The sequence below is a fragment of the Elgaria multicarinata genome, chromosome 7 (genome assembly GCF_023053635.1).
Source record: "Elgaria multicarinata webbii isolate HBS135686 ecotype San Diego chromosome 7, rElgMul1.1.pri, whole genome shotgun sequence".
NCBI classification, from domain to species: Eukaryota; Metazoa; Chordata; class Lepidosauria; order Squamata; family Anguidae; genus Elgaria; species Elgaria multicarinata.
The window spans coordinates 87,483,139-87,500,785 of NC_086177.1; the positions used below are offsets into that span (position 1 = coordinate 87,483,139).

General features: G+C 45.5%; 1 protein-coding gene across 1 annotated transcript in view; it reads right to left on the bottom strand.

The window, feature by feature from the left end:
- Positions 1 to 17,647, bottom strand: part of RGS22 (regulator of G protein signaling 22) — an 81,636-nt gene that overhangs the window by 4,383 nt on the left and 59,606 nt on the right. Inside the window, exons 20-24 of the mRNA XM_063131319.1 lie at positions 16,970 to 17,128; positions 15,798 to 15,875; positions 8,683 to 8,844; positions 5,762 to 5,941; positions 1,514 to 1,663 (exon numbers count right to left, since the gene is read on the bottom strand). Coding sequence (XP_062987389.1) covers positions 1,514 to 1,663; positions 5,762 to 5,941; positions 8,683 to 8,844; positions 15,798 to 15,875; positions 16,970 to 17,128 — 729 coding nt within the window. The remainder of the gene's footprint in view (positions 1 to 1,513; positions 1,664 to 5,761; positions 5,942 to 8,682; positions 8,845 to 15,797; positions 15,876 to 16,969; positions 17,129 to 17,647) is intronic.

A 17,647-nucleotide genomic window follows, 5' to 3' on the forward strand; every position in this document is an offset into this window, starting at 1 on the left:
ATGGTCAGATGTGTTATTGTGGGGCTGCAGGCAAGATGTCCATGAGGCACTTCACGCCGCCTTGGGACTATAGCGGGTTCTTCCAGCAGGGCTTCTAGATCATGGGTGGGCAACATGTGGCCCTCCCAGATGTTTTGGTCTACAAGTCTCATGATCCCTCACCATTGGCTATGTTAGTTAGGGCTGATGGAAGTTGTAGGTCAAAACATCTGGAGATGCCCACTCCTGTTCTAGATGAACCGTGTCACACTACCAATCAAAATACATTATGGGGCTATTCTGTCTTTCCCTCCTTAATGGTTTTTCTCCAGTAACAAAGAAAAAGAAAAAGAAACAGACATAGTGGAAAAAACATGGGAGGGTTACAAAAGGAGGAACATTATCCAGATCCTCCATAAAATTCCCATGAACAAGGCAGGGTAATTGCACAATAAAAGCCTCATCTGGAAGCACCCCAGGACCTCATACTGGGGTTCTCCGCAGGGTCTCATGCCTTTTCCTCAGAGGAGGTTCCCCCCCCCAGGGGGTCTGGGTCAGGCAGGATACTGACAGTTCTTCACCTTCCTCCTCAGTTGGAGTCCCTCAGCATCCATCTCCAAGGTGACCAATCAGGAGGGTAGGGTAGGGATGGGCTCAGAGACAGTGTGCCATAGGGCATGTTGCCTGCGATCCTGGCATTTCCCATCTCTTTTGTCATCACTTTGCGACGAAGAGATGGTTCAACTTCTCACCTATCCAATTTTTGGAGAGGAGAGGAGGGATTTGCTCCTCCTTGGGTTGGCTGAGGAAAGCAAGTTGCATTCACTTCCACCAGTTAACTTTTTTGGTCAGGGTTGGTGCTGTATGCTGCCTTCCCTGCTGGGGATATTCTGGAAGTGTCCATACATCACCCATGGTCAGAATTCATTTTGGGAGGTAGGGGAAAACGGGCATTTCAGCCCTCCCAGTATTTCCCAGGGTCCTGTGTCTCTGTTCTACCTTGCTTTCCCTTAAAGCGAAGGTAGGGATCATCTCTACCATTGGTTGAGAACACATCCAGTCTGACCTTCTGTTCTGCTTGGGCTTCCAGCACTCTACACCCGGGGGGACAACTTTGATAAAACTTATATAGAGATGATTGGACCAATATACATATGGAAGCAAGTCTCTGCAATTAGGGAAAGCTTTTCTTTGGAGACTCATGAAAGCCTACAGATTTTTTGGCATCACTAGAAGCTATTTTCATTTGGACTGACTGAGTCGGCTTTAACTTGCATGTGACGTTTTAGCAACAGAACATGTATGTTCCGTATTAAAGTGTGGTTACCTGTTTCAAGGTCCTAGGAGTGTGGAAATCAAATGTAATAAATGAATTAGGTGAGCATTTTTTGAGAAAAAGAAAAGCTATTTATAATGTCTACGTTGGCATCTTTTTATTGGCTTCCACAGGATTTGGATCGGACCCATATCAGGATTGTTTTTTTCCTGTCCAGCCTGTCTAAAATTGTTCATACTGTAACTTAGCTTTTCTCACCTTCTCTTCTGCTTGTCTTGCTCTTTTCAGTTTCAGCAGCCTCTTTTCTTTTCGCTTTTCCAGAAGAGGCAAAATCTTCTCATCAGCCAAATTGCCTCGGAATTCACAAAATTTTGGCCAAAATTTAAACAGAAGAGCAAAAACAGTCATCTAGACCAGGAAGAAGAAGAAGAAGAGGGAAGTCTCATGTTATAAATCTGGATAGATGGTACTACAGAAAATTAGGCTATTTTGCCATCATAAAGAAGCAAATATTTCTTGTGTAATGCACAGCGCAAACCTCCACCACCCTCCATGTCGTCTTCTAATATTTTACTCCAGACTTGCACATGCTTCTCATCAGTATGAGTTTGTTGCTGATGAGAAAGCTTCCTAAACCACAGTTTTAAAGGCTTTCCTTCTTTTAAAAACATTGTCCTAAATAATTGCTTGAATTAAGAAAAACAGCAACTGATGGATTCTTTTTGTTTTTAATAATGTGGTTTAAAAAAAAAACCCATAAAAGATGCATCAGAATTCTTGCTTTTAACCCAACTGTTGTCCAGAATATTTCACTTACACAGATGAGAGAGCTTCGTTTCAAACTTTACTTTCAGTGAAAGGGATTTTGCCTCTGGAGAAGTTTTAAAAACAATGCTACATATCTGTGAGGAATTTTAAAAGTGATATAATCTCTTTGTAGGGTCTGCTTTAAAGTGGAGGAAGGAAAACAAGCTTGAAAGCAACGGCAGAGATTCAAAGCATGACCTCAATTAAGGCATTAACGCCATGAACCAATAATATGATGCATACTTTGAAATGAGCTTTTAGAGCTGAGTTTCATCTGGTAGTTCTGGAAATTATCACAAGGCAAATATAATAGATTCAGCGGAGACTTCACTCCTTTACCAACTTTTGATGGGTGAGAAATTTTCATCAGGAACATGACATGTGCCATATGATTGTAATGCGATTGTAGTCCACCCAGAGAACATTAGTTATTGGAAGGATTAGAAATGTACTAAATGAATAAATATAAACAAATAAATGTGCCGGAAGGGTTAAAAACTAATAAATCACTGTGCACAGTACAGTCTGATCTGGTCCTCTTGCAGCTGCTACTTAATGTGGAAAAGAATAAGCAGGCGTCTTCAAACTCTTTACCTCCGTGTCCCCTCCCCTTTCCCTCATTCTTCTTCCATACTCGCTTACCAACACCAATCATGCCGTTGGCGACATGATATTTGCAGCTAAGGAATGCTAGGATGCTTTTATCTGCAACTCCTTTAGCATCCATCTGCCACAATCTCAGAGAGGACATCAGATCTGCATGATAGTCATGTTAGGTAACAGACGATGTGAGCTCTGGCTAAGGTGGGATGTGTACTGAGCCAGCTGGATGCCTCTCCAGTCACATCAATTCATATCAGCTACAGGCTAAGAAATCCCATTATCTAGGGGAGTGCTGTAGTCTCTTGAACCTCACTAACAGTTGTCAGCAGTTGCCAGGACCATACCTTTAGGTTGCCAGGACCCTATTATAATTATATATTGTGGCCGTATGAAGCTATGGCACATTGGGTTGGGTCCAAATTGCTCATTCTATGAAAGGAAGGGCTCCTTCCATTCATGAAAGCCCAGAGGATCCAGCAGAGGCTGCCTTGATAGAGAAAGGGATGGCAAGGAGGCAATTTTTGCCGATTCCCTCTGCAGCCTCTTGTGTTGGTTCTCATGCTGCCATAGACAGTCCTCCAGTGCAGCTTTTCAAGAGGCCCAGGGGCTACAGGGGGAAGGAGGGGATCACCTTCCTGCTATCTTCCTCCCCTAAGCACTACTGAGAACCCAACCCACTGTGGATGTCCTTAGTGATGTTGGCATGTAGCTTTGCAGCCTATTCCAGCAACCCCTATTCCAGGTTATTCCTCAGACATTACAGCGGAACTTCCTGAGAAGAACAAAGGCTTATTTGTTAACCAGGGATGGAAAAGTACCAGGTCTTTCCTTCACATTGGGGGCTGCTCAGACAACATACTAACCCACAATCAGTGGTTGAGTATGGTTTGTTTTTAACTGTGGGTTGTTTGTTGAACCATGGGTTAGCATGTTGTCTGAACACAACCAAGGATGGCTTGTTAAACATGCAGCGCAGCTTGTAAACTACCCTAAACAAAACAGCCACAAACCATGGGTTCTCAAGGTGGCTAACTCAAGAAAATAAGCCACTCTGCATGGTTAGCAAGCCACCCTAGCTGTAGCTGTGGGTTAGGATGTTGTGTGAACAGCCCCACTCTCTGCAACTCTTATTAGAGGCCTTTCTTTCTGAAAAACACACACAGGCTCCCTAGCATCTAGAACTCAAGGACAGCATACACACCCCTCTCTCACTCCTAATAGGGACTGCCTCTAATGATGCATAAACCATACCCTCCAGCTTCCTATCACAATGTTTGTCCTCATAATAAATCTGTGGCTTCATTTTCTACACAGGCCAATTTTAAAGAGGGAGTTCTGAGGTAAAGCACTAGTGAACTTGTCCAGTGCTGTATGTGTGAACTTATGGCTGATACGAGATTTTAATCCAGATCTCTTAGACCGAAGGCCACTGCTCTATCCACTATCCATACTGGCCCTGTGAAACCATCCTTCAGTATTCGGATAAATCTTCTCTTAGCCGCAACCTGCATCTCTGGGTTTTGCTATATTTGCCATTTGCACATTGGGCTTTTGTACTTCCTATATCTACTTCATGATCTGCCAGAATTCAGTTGTTTTCCAGACTGTTTGTCTCTTGTGATCCTGAATGTTTTATGGATTTGAGTTAACACATCTTTAAAAGGTATAGGATGGTAGTGACGGACAACTGTTGGTGGTATTTTGTGCAGAAGAGAGAGAGTAATTAGCTGAATGCCCTTCTAAAAACAGGAGCCTAAAAGGTAATCATTGTCAGTGATCAACAGTGTATTTTTTACAAATGACCTTATTCGGTCAGTGTAGCAGAATAAATAGAAGGTTTTTTTCCTGTGAAGTGGGAAGGAGGGGAGAGAAACAAGAATCTACAAGTGGTTCCAATAACATTGCTCATCTAAAGGAAAAAAGATCTGATAAAATTAAAACGCCCTTGTGCGTTGCTGACGTCTTCGGATGTCAGCAGTGCCGAAATCCCATGCTTCTTTCCCATCCTCCCCCTACGAAACATATGATGGATTTTTTTATACTGACAACTCCCTTGGACCCTGAGTTTCTAGAGTAGCTTTCCAGGCGTCACAAGAACTTGAAGTGGAAAGGAGGCCTGAGAGGTACAGAACATGGTCAGACAGCTTCTCTACATGAGCAATTTATTGCATGCTCATGACTGGCCACTTATGGAAGTTTGCGGATCCTTTACATGATGCCTCCTGTGCCTTCCCCTGGTAATCTCGCTTTTAAAAAGTTCAGAGATAATGTACTATTTAAAATTATCATGGCCACAAGATGGTGCTGGAGAGTTGCCAAGAGGGGAAGTTTTCAATTACAAATCACATGGTCACCGTTGATCACTGTCTAAAGGAGATGTAGTCAACAGGGAAAGACCCCAGAAGAAAAAATGGTGCGGGTGCGGGTTTCCCCCCCTCAATGTAGACATGCTCAGACTCTCCCATGCATAATTGAAAGGCCTGCTTATAACAATGTAGACATGCTCAGACTCTCCCATGCATAATTGAAAGGCCTGTTCTTCATATTTATTATTTAATGCACTAAGATCTGGCCCTTCCCAACTCAAGGCTTGCTTTTCGGGGGACAATTTTGCATCCCACCAGCACAACACATTCACTATGCTGGGACTAGGGAGAGGACTTTCTCTGTTGTGGCACCCCGACTGTGGAATGCCCTCCCCTTGGAGGCCCGACTGGCGCCAATGCAGATTTTATTCCGGTGCCAAGTGAAAACATGGCTTTTTAACAAAGCTTTTAATGGTTGAATTCACTAATTTGGCACATTGTTTAACTGTTTTAATAGTTTTACTGCTTTTAAATTATATATTGTTTTAACTTGGTTTATGGTTTAATTGGTTTTTAGCTGTGTATATTCACTGTTTTATACTGTATGCTTTTATCTGTAGGCCACCCTGAGATCTTATTGATATAGGGCGGGATACAAATGTTTGAAATAAATAAATAAATCTACCCCCGTTACTCATAGGCTCAAATCTCAGCGCACAAAACCAGAGGCCTGCTTTAACATTCAGGCACAAAACATCTCAATGAAACCTGAGGTCTTGGTTCTTTGTACCTGTGCCTCTCTAAACACGTAAGGGCCTAGCTCTCTCCTGTGTTCAATAATCTTCTGGGCTTGCTCCTCAGGTATGTCGATCTGAATCGCCGGTGGAATGGCAGAATTAATGAAGCAGTTGATAATGGTTGTGATCTTATTCTGGATAATGGCATCATCACAATGGGAATGGCACATGTCCTGAAAAGGGAGAAGCATGAGATGCAGGGAGTATATGTAAAACCAGTCAATGTGTACATTCTCTTATATGTTTGATTTATTTTATTTATGTACGCAATACTTATAAACATACACTTCAGGTTATGACTCTCAGAGCAACTAACAAAGTTTAAAAATAACAGAATACAACAATGTAAAACTGCATAAAACAGTAGCAGCTTTGGCCATTGTGCAATATAGAAATGTAATAAGTGAATGAATGAGCTAAGGATGGGAAAATCTATCAATTTTGGTTTCACTTTTTTCTTACCTTATATCTGGTTCAGCTCATTTTCACAGCAAGGAACACATTTTATTTTTAAATGTCTGCACAAAAATGTGTATGCATTTTGTGTGTACTTCCCTTAATATATGCATTTTTGTGCATACTTTTTTCCAATTTTTGCGTGCACTTTTTGCTAATATATGTATTTTTGCAAGCTATTTTCCCTGTATTGATGGGGTTTCAGTCCAACACATTTGGGGAAGACTGTTGCAGGCAGAAAAGCCACTGACACAACAAGCCCATTTGCACATTAACCCACAATTTGCCTTGCACAAGCAGCAGTGACCCCTGGTTCCTTGTTGGGTTAACTTCTGGGTAGTTTATTACCTGAACAACCCAATGCTCCGGGTTTGTAGGTCATGCTCACTCCCCATCATAGGTTGTTGATTAAAAGTGAACATGATGAGCACATGAGAAGCAGTGTGTGCACTCAATCCCACTCATTGATGGCAAATCGTGAATTAACCCACAATTTGCTGTTGCATGCAAACTGTCTCAACCTGTGGTAATAGGTGAATTTTCCACCATCTCTGTACCAGACCTATTCAACTGTTTGAATGTAATGGTATAAAGAATTTAATCGGGTGAAAGGATTCATAGCAGCCTTCCCCTTGCTCATCTATGTATTCTTCTGTTTTTGCACAGCAAATGATAAATGCCTTGATCCACAGGCCCTGAGACTAGAAAACTGGGGTAGTGAAAATAGAATAGAGTGTCCTGGCATGGCTGCCTAGTTGGAACTAGGGGTGTGCACGGACCCCCCGAACCGCTTCGTGGCCTGATCCGGAACTTTCAGATCAGGCCGATCCGCTTCGGGTCAATCCGACCCTCCCCTGCTCGGCGGAGTGAGATCCGGAGGGGCGGATCAAGATTTTGCCCCCCCCTCCCTACTTACTTGCCTCCGCGGCAGGCGGCGGAGGCAGGTAAGTGGGGAAAATGGGGGCCGAATAAGCCCCCCTCCCCCTTATCTGGCTCTGCCGCCGTCGCCGCACAGATTGCGGTGGCAGTGGAGCCAGGTAAGCCCCCCTCCCCACCACTTACCTGCCTCCATCGCAGTTCGGCACCGGCTTCAACTGAGGGCCAGACCTCGAACCGGAAGAGCAGGCTGTGGCCTGCTCTTCCGGCTTGAGGCCTGGGCCTCAGTTGAAGCCGGTGCCGGACCGCGACGGAGGCAGGTAAGCCCCCCTCCCCCCTGCCCCTTTACCTGGCTCCGTCACTGTCGCTGCATGGATTGCAGCGGCAGAGCCAGGTAAGACCCCCTCCCCCCCACTTACCTGTGTCCATCGCGGTCCGTTGCAGTCTTCAACTGAGATCCAGCCCTCAGTTGAAGCCTGCACCAGACCACGACAGACACAGGTAGGTCCCCCTCCTCCCTGCTCCCTTACCTGGCTCCGTCGCCAGTGCCGCATGGACTGCGGCGCCAGCGCCAGGTGAGCCTCCCTCCCCTCTTACCTGTGTTCAGAGCTCCAGATGGAGGCGAACCGCTTTGCTTCAATCCGCAGCTCCCCCAACCCGATTTGGATCCGCCTTTGGCAGAGGCAGATCAGGTCGCTCCACTCCGGATTTGCGATCCGAATTGGAGCGGAGCACAGCCCTAGTTGGAATCCTGAACAGGAGCAGTCCACATTGTAACTTTTGGTTGCAGATCCCAATTGTCTACTTCAAAGGTCTCAAGAGCCCTGTAGAATTTCAGATTGCACTCAGAAGGAAACAATGGTATGTGTAGATGCTTTCAGTTCGTGGTAAGATAGGTTGTGAAAACAGGGTTTGAAATGAGTTTCAGATGCTGGTTATTAGAGCCATCCTGGTTAGAATTTATCGTGATTGGCGCCGATGCAATTATACAGATATACCAAAGTTAAAACAAACAGTGGAGGGGAGGGGGATTCACATGGGAAGGATTGCGAGGGATTGTGCGAGTACATAGCATGTACCAAACCTCCTAACTATAGATGTGAAGTCCTGAAAAAGAACAGAAAAGGGGAAGGGCTGGGGGGAACATTTTTTCCATGGATTTTTTGAAAATTTGGGGAGTCCCTCCACCCCAACATTTTTTTTCTGGTTCTTTTTCCAGGCCTTCACAACCTTATTAACAATGGTTGGGAGAACAGGAGTGCTATGTCTGCCTAAAAGCAGAATGGGATAGGACCACTGTACCTTCTTCCTACTTTTTGGCTACTAAAGACACAGTAGTAGCCTGTCCTGTAGTGAATTTGGCAACTTTAACATGCTAAAATGCTTCTGATGTCCAAGTCCAGAGCAGAGGCCCCTTAACTATCTCCTCCACCTAGTCTGGGGTGTTCCTTACTGTGACGAGCCTCAACGTGTCAAGGGGTCACCCCTAGCTTTCCCATTCCCACACGATCCCATTGTTCTAGATCTAAATGTCACAGTCCGTGAGAAACCGTGTTGTTTCCATTCTTTGATAATATTGTACCTTATATTTCTGGACCTCTTGCCAGAAGATCACTCCGTTCTCCAGTAAATCTCCTTTCAGGGACACAAAGCGCTGAAACTGTAAGGCTGTGATGGGATTCAACAGGGCTTTGCGGAAAGTAATTATTTCCCTAGATGAAGAAACCCACTTATTGTCCACATGCTGTCAAAAAGAGGTGGGGGAGTAAAGAAAGCACACTGAGTAAACTCCATTTCAAAAACCAATAACACAAGCATTAGTTAGGGTAAATTGATGCTTATCTTTGCAATGACCCCAACGTTCAGTAGTTTATTACATGGACACAATAGAACTTGGCCAACATTTTCTCTCTCCCACTCTTTTGTTTGATTTGGGCAACATTTCTTTGGAAGGGACAAAGGGGAAAAGGAAATGACTAACAATGATTTAAAACATATGACTCCATACTGTCAGTATGGAAATAGCTATCACAGTCGATTATGGCAAAAGGCTTCACTTTTTGGTGGAGGGAGAGGGGTTACAAATAGAAGGAGAAGAAGATCAGTTTGAGATCTTGTAAAAACAAACAAGAGAGGGGAAGGAATAGGCAAACCGGAGCTTACAAAAACAAAACTCCCTTTGAGAATGATCTTGCTAGCAAAAGCTGCTTTGAAATCCATTGCCATGATTGCCAACAGAAGCTGCTAGTTTGTTGTTTCTGGAACTAAGTTTTACCAATAGTAAAATGTGATTTAATGTCATCAAGACATTTAGGGGATCTTCACACTGAGAAAACAGGAGCGTGGAAAGCAGGTGTGAATGAGTAGAAAGCTCAAAAGTAAACTGAACGAAATGGAGAGAATGGATGCTTCCACACAGAGGGCTCTTTGCACTGGCAATTGGAAGGCATTGCGAAGCAGTTCTGACTTTTTTTTTCTTGACATGTTTTCTGCGGTAAGAAAAAAGACAGAAGAAGCAACAGGAAGACATGGGAAGGTTACAAGTAGAATGGTGTCCTCTGGATCCTCTTAAAATTCCATGAAGGAGGCAGGTGAGATAAAAGCCTAATCTGGAAACACCCAATATCCAGGCATGAAAAAGACCAAAATGAGTGTAAAACCTACCACCACCCCTTTTAAGGAACCTCTTTTTTAAAGATAGGGAGTTACTACTGGGTGTAGAAGGCATTTCTCTTTATTTCCAAGCTATTTTCATCTCCCACAGGAAGCCACTTCAGCCAAGACTGTCCATCTTTTTCTTTAACAAACTTTGTATCTGTCTGGAATGGCCCAGGCAGCTGGGAACCAAGTAGCTCCAAATACAGCAAACACCAATCTATGGAGGAGGTGTAAGGGAACACATACAAATGCCGAAGGGGGCTTGATTCAGTTCTTGGGCCTGAGGGGCACTCATCTGTCTACTCTTTATGCAGAACTGACTCCAGACTTTGGAGCATTCGGTTCACGGGCAAGACTTCATGAATGGGTCCCCCGCCCTGAGGGAGTGTACTTTCTCACCAGTACTGCCGCCAGCTCCTTCTCTTCCTCCTCCACTCCCTGTCTGTGGTTACCAACTGCTAGCTTGCCAGGAAGAGAGCTATCGAGGAAGCAGGCAGTGGCATCTACCGCTCTGCTATCACACAACCACCATTGTCAGGGTCAGAGCGAGAGGTGGATGAACAAGCCGGTTGCAGTGGTGAAAAGGAGAAGATCCAGGGGGCTCTTGTCAGTGGGGGGCCCTGCTGGGCTGTGGGCCCTTGACAAGCGCCCAACCATGCCAACGTATGATGCCAGCCTGCGTTTATAGAAAATATTAATGGTGTGTTTTTATTTATTATATAACACACTGCAGTTACATCATTATACTAGCAAAATCTTGATGGAATTTCGCTTGGGCACTTCTGAGTTCCCAGGCTTCTTTTCTTGCCCTGTGTCCCGCAAACCTTCCCTTGCCCCTTGCTGACTTTCTTGAAGTCCTTCCCAGTCTTGCCTTGGTACTTGCCTTTTCCTATATTCCCTGGTGTTCCTTCCCTTGAACCTGCCAAGACATACTCCTTGGTCCTGATCTTAGCAAGTTATGCTCATATCTCAGCTGGCTCCTGGCAATGGCTAACTATCAATATGGAGCACAGACAAAAAGAAAAAGTTCCCCACTCCTTGCATAAATGTATACAACATGTGTTATAAAGTGTTTGCTGCTCTTTGAGAAAGAAAGAAAGAAAGAAAGAAAGAAAGAAAGAAAGAAAGAAAGAAAGAAAGGGCAACACCCCCCCTCCTGAGATGTCATGTTACAATGCTTTAAGATGTTTAACAATTGATACGATCTTCACATTAGAATGTAGTTCTAAATGAAACAGATACAGTGAGATATGATTAATCCTGCCCACTTTGCTGCATGCTTCAGATTCTTTTTTGGTGACTGCATTTAATCGCTCTCAATAATAAATTATCTTCCAGATGCTGGAGTGAACAGCTTGTCCCAATGAGTCTACCGAATGCAAAGTAGGGAACTGTGCATTAAGGTTACTCCATTAATTCCTATTTTTAAAACCGCGACAATTAAATGTCATGGAAGTCTGAAAAAAATATGTTACGGTTGCAGTGTTGGTGGGGTCCAAAACCCAAATTTCACCTTGTGCATGCAAGAGCTCTCTGTTGCATTGTGGCTTTGTTGTTGGGATATAAAATATAGAATGGTGATCTGGATGCACTGAAGCACAGAACAAGCTTACAGACTTTTGCAAGAGACAGCCATTGCTCAAGAGTTAATGCCATGGCCTGCACAGATTGTGATGTGTTTAGCAACTAAAGATGTATTTAAAATGTGCATCTAGCTCATGCATGTGTGCACAACCACACACAACATAGGATTACAGCAACGAATCACTTCCATATCTGAAAAATGCATACATATAAATCGCATAGACTAACAGTTCTTAGTAGATAGCACCCTGAGCATGGTGTCTTAAATTTATTGCACAAGAGAGTGATGCCAAAGTGTGTGTGTTGCCCCCCCCTAAATTGTTGGTTGAGGATTTTTATTATGGTATCCCAGAACTACTTAAGAACATAAGAGGAGCCCTGCTGGATCAGACCAAAGTCCTATCTAGTCCAGGATTCTGTTCATATAGTGACCAACCAGTTGCCTGTGGGAACCCACAAGTAGACATGAGTGCAATAGCATCCTCCTGCTTGTGATCCCCAGCAACCGATATACAGAGGCATACTTGCTCTGATACTGGAGGTAACTGCCTGGGTCCAGCTCCAGCTCAGAGCCCCCTCCCTCCTGCTACCAACTGTCACTGCAGAGGCCACCATGAGGGAGGAAGCAGCAGCCAGGCACCTCTCCACCGTGCCTGGGTCCAGCTCCAGCTGAGAGCCCCCTCCCTCCTGCTACCAACTGTCTCTGCAGAGGCCACCAGTGAGGGAGGAAGCAGCAGCCAGGCACCTCTCCACCGTGCCTGGGTCCAGCTCCAGCTCAGAGCCCCCTCCCTCCTGCTACCAACTGTCTCTGGAGAGGCCACCAGTGAGGGAGGAAGCAGCAGCCAGGTACCTCTCCACCGTGCCTGGGTCCAGCTCCAGCTGAGAGCCCCCTCCCTCCTGCTACCAACTGTCTCTGCAGAGGCCACCAGTGAGGGAAGAAGCAGCAGCCAGGCACCTCTCCACCGTGCCTGGGTCCAGCTCCAGCTCAGAGCCCCCTCCCTCCTGCTACCAACTGTCTCTGCAGAGGCCACCAGTGAGGGAAGAAGCAGCAGCCAGGCACCTCTCCACCGTGCCTGGGTCCAGCTCCAGCTCAGAGCCCCCTCCCTCCTGCTACCAACTGTCTCTGGAGAGGCCACCAGTGAGGGAGGAAGCAGCAGCCAGGCACCTCTCCACCGTGCCTGGGTCCAGCTCCAGCTCAGAGCCCCCTCCCTCCTGCTACCAACTGTCTCTGCAGAGGCCACCAGTGAGGGAAGAAGCAGCAGCCAGGCACCTCTCCACCGTGCCTGGGTCCAGCTCCAGCTCAGAGCCCCCTCCCTCCTGCTACCAACTGTCTCTGGAGAGGCCACCAGTGAGGGAGGAAGCAGCAGCCAGGCACCTCTCCACCGTGCCTGGGTCCAGCTCCAGCTCAGAGCCCCCTCCCTCCTGCTACCAACTGTCTCTGCAGAGGCCACCAGTGAGGGAAGAAGCAGCAGCCAGGCACCTCTCCACCGTGCCTGGGTCCAGCTCCAGCTCAGAGCCCCCTCCCTCCTGCTACCAACTGTCTCTGGAGAGGCCACCAGTGAGGGAGGAAGCAGCAGCCAGGCACCTCTCCACCGTGCCTGGGTCCAGCTCCAGCTCAGAGCCCCCTCCCTCCTGCTACCAACTGTCTCTGCAGAGGCCACCAGTGAGGGAAGAAGCAGCAGCCAGGCACCTCTCCACCGTGCCTGGGTCCAGCTCCAGCTCAGAGCCCCCTCCCTCCTGCTACCAACTGTCTCTGGAGAGGCCACCAGTGAGGGAGGAAGCAGCAGCCAGGCACCTCTCCACCGTGCCTGGGTCCAGCTCCAGCTGAGAGCCCCCTCCCTCCTGCTACCAACTGTCTCTGCAGAGGCCACCATGAGGGAGGAAGCAGCAGCCAGGCACCTCTCCACCGTGCCTGGGTCCAGCTCCAGCTGAGAGCCCCCTCCCTCCTGCTACCAACTGTCTCTGCAGAGGCCACCATGAGGGAGGAAGCAGCAGCCAGGCACCTCTCCACCGTGCCTGGGTCCAGCTCCAGCTCAGAGCCCCCTCCCTCCTGCTACCAACTGTCTCTGGAGAGGCCACCATGAGGGAGGAAGCAGCAGCCAGGCACCTCTCCACCGTGCCTGGGTCCAGCTCCAGCTCAGAGCCCCCTCCCTCCTGCTACCAACTGTCTCTGCAGAGGCCACCAGTGAGGGAGGAAGCAGCAGCCAGGCACCTCTCCACCGTGCCTGGGTCCAGCTCCAGCTGAGAGCCCCCTCCCTCCTGCTATCACCTGTAACTGCTGAACTTTCCAACTAAGATTGTAGTGCCTGAATTTGCTTTCCTTTTCCCCCTCCTCCTCCTCCCTCCCAATCCCCTTTCCTTTTGTGTCATGTCTTTCAGATTGTAAGCCTGTGGGCAGGGACTGTCAAGAAATACTTTTGTAAGCCGCCGTGAGAGCCTTTTTTGGCTGAATGGCGGCATAAAAATCCTTAAATAAATAAATAAATAAATAAATAAACATGTAGCCACCAGGACTCGTCACGGAATGCTGGCTGACAGCTGAATGGCAGGATGGAATTGAGTATCCTGAAAGAAGGCATGAATGGATGGAAGGAATGCTGAAATGAACAAGAGCACTCCACACTGCAACTTTATGTTGCAGCCTGACTTGTATTATTTATGATTTCATCCATGATGGCAGTGTACATATGGTTCCCTGATAGTCTCCCATCCAGGCATGATCAGACCCAGACCTGTTTGACTTTAACAAAGGTTGCTCCTTTCAGTCTATGCCCTACATCAATGATTCATAAAAGTATATCCTCATGCTGTGTGTATATTCTACATCTGGAGTAGACAGTAGGTAGATCTATGGACAAATAGATCTGTAATGGTGTCTGATTTAGCAACAGCAACTTTACTTTTTCTACCTAAACTAGACTGCTAGAATGAAGAAAGCTTGGGGTAACCAGGAGAGGAATTTTATGTGAAATGACTAGAGGTTACTTCAGTTCTGGTATTGGAAACAAATTCCTAAGACCAGAATGCACTCAGAGACACCCTGTTCTTTAATTCAAGGGATGCATGTTTTGCACCTGGCTCTGGCTAGTGGAACTTGAGGTTTTGTTAAAAAAAAGAAGTATGCCCAACCTGATGTATGCCCACTCCTGCTCTACATGAAATCTGAATGTTTCAACCAGGATGGCCCACATTCTTCATCAAAAACATCTTATTTATGAGACTTGGGGGAATTATGGGTTGAACTTAGTCAAACTTAGAGCAGAACCACTGAAATTAATGGACCTTAAGCTAATTTTAACTAATTTCTCCCACTGATTTCAATGGGTCTACTCTAAGTATAACTAAGTCAGGACCCAACCATATATAAATTAAGCAAATGCCCCTATATTTGCGTATGTATTCTTTTTATCATGGGTAGAGGCACAGGACTTGGCTCACTAATAATTGGAAATTCTACAGAATCGCTTTCTGGTTTTAGAGGTTTTACCAAATAATGGCCCATATACTTGTAAGTCTGCGTTTATAGCTAGAGGAACTAGAAAAAGACTTTGAAAAGAAGACAACTGAGATTCTCAGTTTCTGTATCCAATCACGACCATGTCCAACAGCAAAAGCCTAGATAATTGGATTAAACTGATTTCATGAAGTCTTAGCAATGTGATCCTATGGTTTATAGCAGCCTTCCCAATTCCACAAATATTGGACTACAACTCCTATTATCCTGGTCAGCATGTCTGGAGATGGTGGGAGTTGTAGTCCAACAGGTTGGGTAAGGCTGATGTAGAGCACAGTTCTATGCATATTTAGAGCCCTTTTACACAGGGCTAATATCATGCAATCAGGATCAGCTGCTCACAGAAGTTTATGGGTCCTTTATAGGACATTGTTAACCTCCAGTGCCCCTCCCACAGTTTATGACCTTTATCCTGCTTTCAAAAAGACCAGAGATAACATGATAATGGACGTTACTCTGATCGATCAGCTGTATGAATGCCAACATTGTGCTATATTTGAGCCACTAGATGGCACTGTATAATGGAAAAGAGAGAAAAAGGAAGTTTTCAATTCAATTCAATTCAAATCACATGTCCGCAATGTAAAGAAGTACATTGTAATCCCAGAAAGAAACAGGAAGCAGAAAGCCCTGGTAAGGCTGGGGGATTTTAGTCTTGTGTGATGAACACCTAAGACAGAAAAAGCATTCCCCAGCCAGCCATGCAGAGGATTGTGCCCTTGGAATATTATGTATATAACAGTGGAGGCTGGTGGCTCTGATGTCAGTGGGGCAGTGAATCTGCTCCAGTTTTCAGTCAGGACCAGACGGAACCATAAAGGAGCTATCCAACTTGCTTCAGCACCAGCTAAGTTCACTCTTTGGACCCAAATGTTTGTGGAAGGGTTCAGGTTTAGGAATGTGTAGACCCAGACTTTATCTAAGGGCAAGTGATAACATACATAGCTTGTCTTCCATGGCTCTGTTTTCTTCTCAAGTCTTTGAATTAAGATATCTTCTGCTGCATCTTGTAGGTGTGGCTTAAAAATAAAAAAGCAGTATGGTTATTGTTGATGTGCATAGTAACAACGTTTTTGAGTGCTGACTATTATTATGTACCCTGATGGATAATGTATTCTATCTCTTTAGTTAAAATTAGGATTGATGGCAGTATTCTTAGGAAGGCAGACTTACAATTTCTATCAAAGTGAATAAAGTATAACAATTTGGCTGGGTGGTGAGGCTGCCTGTACTGACCATCTTAAAACATGGTGTGTAGTAAAACCATGGAGATTTGCTTCCTGAAATATCTGAATCTGGCCACTTTCAAAGAGAAAGGATACCTGGCTGAATGGATCCCGAAGAAATAAAAACAAAATAAAACAAAACCAGGATTTGCTTGTTCCTTTCTCTGGCAGTGTGTGAATAACCCCCCTGCCATAAAATTATGAAGTGAACACACTGCAAACTCACCAGTTTTTCCTCTCTGATGTGGCACCAGGCTCAATGCTTCTTCCCACCCAGCAGACTCATTATGCAATGTAGCAAATAATAATTCTTTCATACAGTCAGTCAGTCAAAGGCCTGGCTGATAGCCAGTCACTGACTCTGCCTGCTTAATTATTTTGCAGAAGAAGGGATCAGAACCATTCTTGATAGACAGCCCCAGATGGAGGATGGGTAGGGAGCAGTACGAAAAGCAGACATAGTGGAGCGCTAGAAAGCCAGCAATGTTTTTTATCGGGATCATTTCGCTCTGCGTAACGCTGCAACTTCCATCTTCCATGTGGGGCTGGGTTGAATTTGTGGGCTGCAGAGAAGGAGGGATTGGAGATGGGTATGGAGGGTGGAATTCTACAGCAAAGATCAAACTCTCTAAACCCCCTTCTGTTATTAACCTTGGGGAACTTGCCAGATGTGCAGCCAGACTTCAACTGCCTCTTATGTGTATAGTGGCTAACAGGAATACCTGCTATACACACAAACCCCATGTTACTGCTGTTTGGCAGGCCTTCCATTTTTTGTTTTGTTTCGTTTACTTTGACTTTGACCATTCTGTTGCGAGCCTCAGCTCTAAGGTAAACTACATGCCACCATGAAAATAGTGATGCTATGTGGCCTGGTAAAACGTTACCTTTGGTTTTTTTAGCGGCCCTGGCTCTTCGCTTGCATAAAATAGTGGCAGCCACTTTTTCTCTAGTCTCATCTGGATATGTTTTTGGATCTCTAGCAAGATCACAGGAAGAACTTGTTCATGAAGTAGCTGTCCCCAGCCTCCACCTAATTTCATTATCTAAAAAATGCAAATACATCAGCAGATTATAGAAACATGGCAACAACAACAACAAGAAGCATTTTGCAAAGGCTAAATGATTCTGAGCATCTGGCCCATACATAATTCCTGGGAAAGTGAATCCAGCTTCAGATTACAATGCAATGTACAGTCTAGGCCAGTTTTCCCCAACCAGGTCCTCTCCTGATGTTTCGGACTTTGACTCCCATCAATCCCAACAACCATTGTCGATGGTCAGGAATTCTGGGACTTGTAGTTCAAAACAGTGGAGGATATTAGATTGGAAAAGGCTGGTCTAGACATTGTTTCTCCTCTCAAATAAACATTTACACTGTTAATCGTTGAATGAAGATACAGTGGAGAAGCCTTAAAAATGATTGGCTGGGGATGGTGGGAGTTGTAGTCCAACACAATTGAAGGCAAATGAGCTTTTCTACACATGGCTGTTAATCCTCCATATCTATTTTTGGTTTCATCATAGAATTGAAATCCAAGTGTTTTCTTTCCTGCTTTTGCACT